Here is a 4,109-nt window from a genome sequence, read left to right as displayed (position 1 = left end):
ATTTTATATATATATATATATATATATATATATATGTTTATAATTGGTTCCAAGTATAAAAAACGAATACAAGATACGATGTATTTTTAAAGTAAAAGTGCTGGATAAATGGAAGATATCCAACTATCATAAACTTTTACCAATAACTCCTACTATTATTTTTTTAATTTATTTATTATTATTATTTTTTAATTGATGCCTTGCCTATTATGTTTGAACACTCCTAAATTCTATTTTCTGAGAAACTGCTATTGTTAATTTTAAGATTTCACTAAATTCTTTAAGGCCTTCTGGTGTTGCCATGGATCGCCACCAAGCCAACCTTTTTGAATCCTCTTTTTCTTTTGCTGAGAGGTCACGTACGTGCACTAAGAGCCTACAGAATTCTCCGGATGCCCCTGACGGGGCCGGGACGGGGTTAAGCCTTGATTTCTATTATTTTTATATAAATTTGCTCATGTATAATTATTGTGTGGTTGCAGAGATGCCAATTTGCTCGACTTTGTTGAAAAATATTTTTTTGCGATAACGAATTTTGAGTAATTTTTTTTGTAGTATTTTTCTTTTCAAGTAATATTTCCGCTTCCTCTTATCGTACATTCAAAGTATCATACGAAAAGCAACATTATTGCAGTTATATTGCAGTAACACTTGTAAAGAGTGGGCGTAATTATCCATATTCTATAACTTTGCGATTTAATTCGCCACCAATTTATTACAACTTTTGCTGACTAAACTTTGAACAAGCTAAAATAAATAAAAAAAATTTTGCAAATATTTGACTACTTGCTTGCTTTTTAAGAGATATAGCTTGACATAATTACTATAAAGTGATGAATTTTTCAAGCTTACGAATTATTTAGAGATAGAAAACATACCTACCAACTTTTACGCATTTGGTGTAAAATTTTATTTCTATATTTAAAGTGGTAGTAAAATTTATGTTTTCTATATATTCCTTGAATTTATAAACTTAATTTATAATCTTTTTGATCCACCACTATTTTTAAAAAAATTAAGCATATATATTAGTATGTAATACTGTTGCTGTGATGCGGATTCCGACTCAAGTCTTTGACGAGTGAGGACGTGTTTCTTTCTAAGCGACTAATGCCGTATCACAGAACAGCTCGCGGCGGAAAGGTGTTCCCTTCCGGCCGCTCACAAAATTCGACTTACGTAGATGAATCTTCCCTAGAGGACCTACTATCGAACTGCGGGATTCCCCCGCATTATTTGCCACCTAAAGACGCTACCAAGCCTGAAATCGTAGACTTTCTACTCACAGTTTTCTTTGGAAGATCTGTATAAAGTGGATGATTATTAAATTCCTTTCCTCAAAAGACTGGATTACACTGGGCCCTACTGGAGATATTTCGTTTCAAGATCTGAAATTGCCCACAACTTCATGTTTAATCTACGCAGAAAGAAACAGAAGGAGGAGGAACTAAAGAAAAGTGAAGCCACGGCTCCCACTCCCGAACCCTCAACTCAAACTACAGATGTACTGGAAACAACCACAGTCACAGAACCAGACCCGAACTCAGAACTTTGTAAGGAGGCCTCGGCCTCTGATACAGAGCCTCAGATTCAAAGCACCAACGAACCACCTGCTAAGAAGAGAAAAAAGAAGAAGAAACAAGTGAATGATGAGAATAAAGAAAAGACTGCTAGCTGCCCTTCTACTTCTGAATCTCTTCATCAGCCGGATACCCCCACCTCAACCCCCATGGATGCTACGGAGGAGAACCCCACTAAAGAGATGGAGCCCACTAATACTGATGTGAAAGAACAATCCAAGTGTCTCAAAGTTCTCATACGTGGCCTTCCAAAGGACTTTAACCCAGCAGAAATTTCCCTAGAATTAGGAAAATTGAACTTGGAAATTTACAAGATAGTACAGTTCCAGAAGATGGTGGGCGGGGCCTATAGGCCCCTCCCACTATTTCTAGTTATCCTACCTAAGCTAGCCAACCACGAAAAGGTTTACTACACGGAGAAAATCAAGCAGTTCCCGGTTAGCGTAGAGCTTTTCCACGGCGGCCGGCGGCCGCAACAGTGCTTCCGATGCCAAGGATTCGGTCACTCTCAGCGTATGTGCACAGAAAAACCACGATGTATGAAATGTGCTGAAGGGCATTTTTCGTATCAGTATACAAAAAGCAGAGACACACCACCTACTTGCTGCAATTGCCGAAAGGATCACACATCAAACTTCTCTGGGTGCGAGGCCCGCCCCAGTAGAAAGAAAACCCACACCAAAGCTCACACTCATGCAGCATCAGCACACCGCCTTGTTTCACTCATGAAAGAATTACAAGAGCTCATGAAAGACCAAGAGGTGCTTAGCCTACTACAAACTCTACTAAAGGGGATTTCCCCTTCTCAGTGATGTTCCTGAATTTCCAACCAAAACCCACTTCTATAAGGACTTGACTCTCTAAACATACTACAACTTTGAACTTTTTTCGTCATCCCACATTACGACTAAACAGATTCGATGAATCGGTAAGTGGCGCTTCGCGCCAAAGGCCGAGGTTAATACCATTTCCAGCGTTGCTGGGATGCTAACTGCTCCACTTTCTGGAATAGTTTAAATAATGTGGTAAAGAAAGAATTCGGTAAAGAAAGATAGTTACGCCTACTTTAAAGTAGAGTCACCAGTAGATTGTTGATTTAACGTGGCGTTTTATATGATACTTATAATTTTTGATATTTAGTGAAGAAAAACTCTTAAAATGAAAAATACTAAACTATAGGTAATTTAAATTTAACTACCACTAGAAATCTCTGCTGTTGTGAAATTTCGCATAAGCTTAACCAAATTACAGCGAATGTTTCTGCCTAAAGTTGTAATTAAAAATTTTTTTTTACTACCACTGGGGAAAATTATCCTTGAAAGGATTAATAGTTGGCCGGAATGCAAATTTTTGTAAAGTGGTGAATTATATAAATCTACAAATTATTTAGAAATAGTGGTGCTTAAAAATGTGCTAAATTGAATTTATTAAACCACGAATCACAATTGATAAGCTGCCACTTTAAAATATATATTTGCTCGGAGCAAGTTGGCATCTCTGCTGTGGTCGGGTATAAATTGGTTTGTCGATTTGTGGAGCTTGGGGTAATGCAGGTTAAGGCCTTATAATTTTATGATATTGCTGTGGCAATGTGGTCAGCATAGTACACAGATCGCCTTAAGTTCCCAGACAAGCTGGGAGATTTCGAATCATTGTGTCTCGCTTTTGTATATTTGATTTATTTATTTACAGTTGTGATTAAATCAATAGCAAATTACATTTCTAAATTCAAGAATTAAAAGGTTGTTTGTTAATTTAATTTATTCAAATTATTTTGGCATGCCGCTGGTTGCGTGCTTAAGTACTCAGTGGTCAATGGTTAGTAAACTAGATATCAAATTTATTGTACATTTCTCTAATTTAGTAAATGCTCAATTTTAAATATGTTTCTCCTTTATGTGGCAGAATTTCTAAAGATATGTATTAGAGGAATGAATGGAAAAATTATAATTTTTAATGATACATGTATTAAAACCTGAAACAAATTTTGCATTAAATTTGGTACCTCTTAAAATTTTTCGACAGACCACTGGGTATTATAATGATTTTTACGACAATAATAAATTTGGTACTTCTTAAATATTTCAACGGACGACTGGGACTCTTGTTAAAATGATGATGATCTTTACGACAGTAATAATTTTGGTACCACTAAAGTATTTCAAAGGAGCAATGGAACCCTCGTTAAAATGATGATGATCCTTATGACAATAAGATATTTTGTACACCATAATATTTTGACAGAACACTGGAACTATTGGTCCAATGAAGATGATCCTTACGACAGTAAATAATTCAAAACTTAAATTATAAAAATATAATTCTCTAAGAGACGTAAGTCAAGCTTTAATTACTTCTCTTTCACTATGGATGAATGATTGACTAAATGATTGGATTAATAATCATCGATTAATCGTTATAAATTATGTGCTAGATTTTATAATAGATGAGTTCAGAGTATTTTTAGAAAATCTATACCTAACTATTGCATTTACAGTAGAAAATAACTTATTTTGTATCAAAATAAAA

The 4,109-nt window shown here is 35.3% G+C and overlaps 1 protein-coding gene across 1 annotated transcript; it reads left to right on the top strand.

Moving 5' to 3' along the window:
• Window positions 1–1,408: 1,408 nt before the first annotated feature.
• LOC107447922 (uncharacterized) lies at window positions 1,409–2,392 on the top strand. The gene has a single exon (XM_016062959.2). It carries the CDS (start codon window positions 1,409–1,411, stop codon window positions 2,390–2,392), a length of 984 nt encoding a protein of 327 aa, XP_015918445.2.
• The last annotated feature ends 1,717 nt before the right edge of the window (window positions 2,393–4,109 follow it).

The sequence above is a fragment of the Parasteatoda tepidariorum genome, chromosome 6 (genome assembly GCF_043381705.1).
Source record: "Parasteatoda tepidariorum isolate YZ-2023 chromosome 6, CAS_Ptep_4.0, whole genome shotgun sequence".
NCBI lineage: Eukaryota > Metazoa > Arthropoda > Arachnida > Araneae > Theridiidae > Parasteatoda > Parasteatoda tepidariorum.
Note: the sequence above shows the minus strand (reverse complement) of the source record. Positions and strands in the feature narration are given on the sequence as shown.

Bases quoted from the DNA above. Each gene is read 5' to 3' on its own strand.
- LOC107447922 (XM_016062959.2), top strand. From the start codon at position 1,409: ATGTTTAATCTACGCAGAAAGAAACAGAAGGAGGAGGAACTAAAGAAA.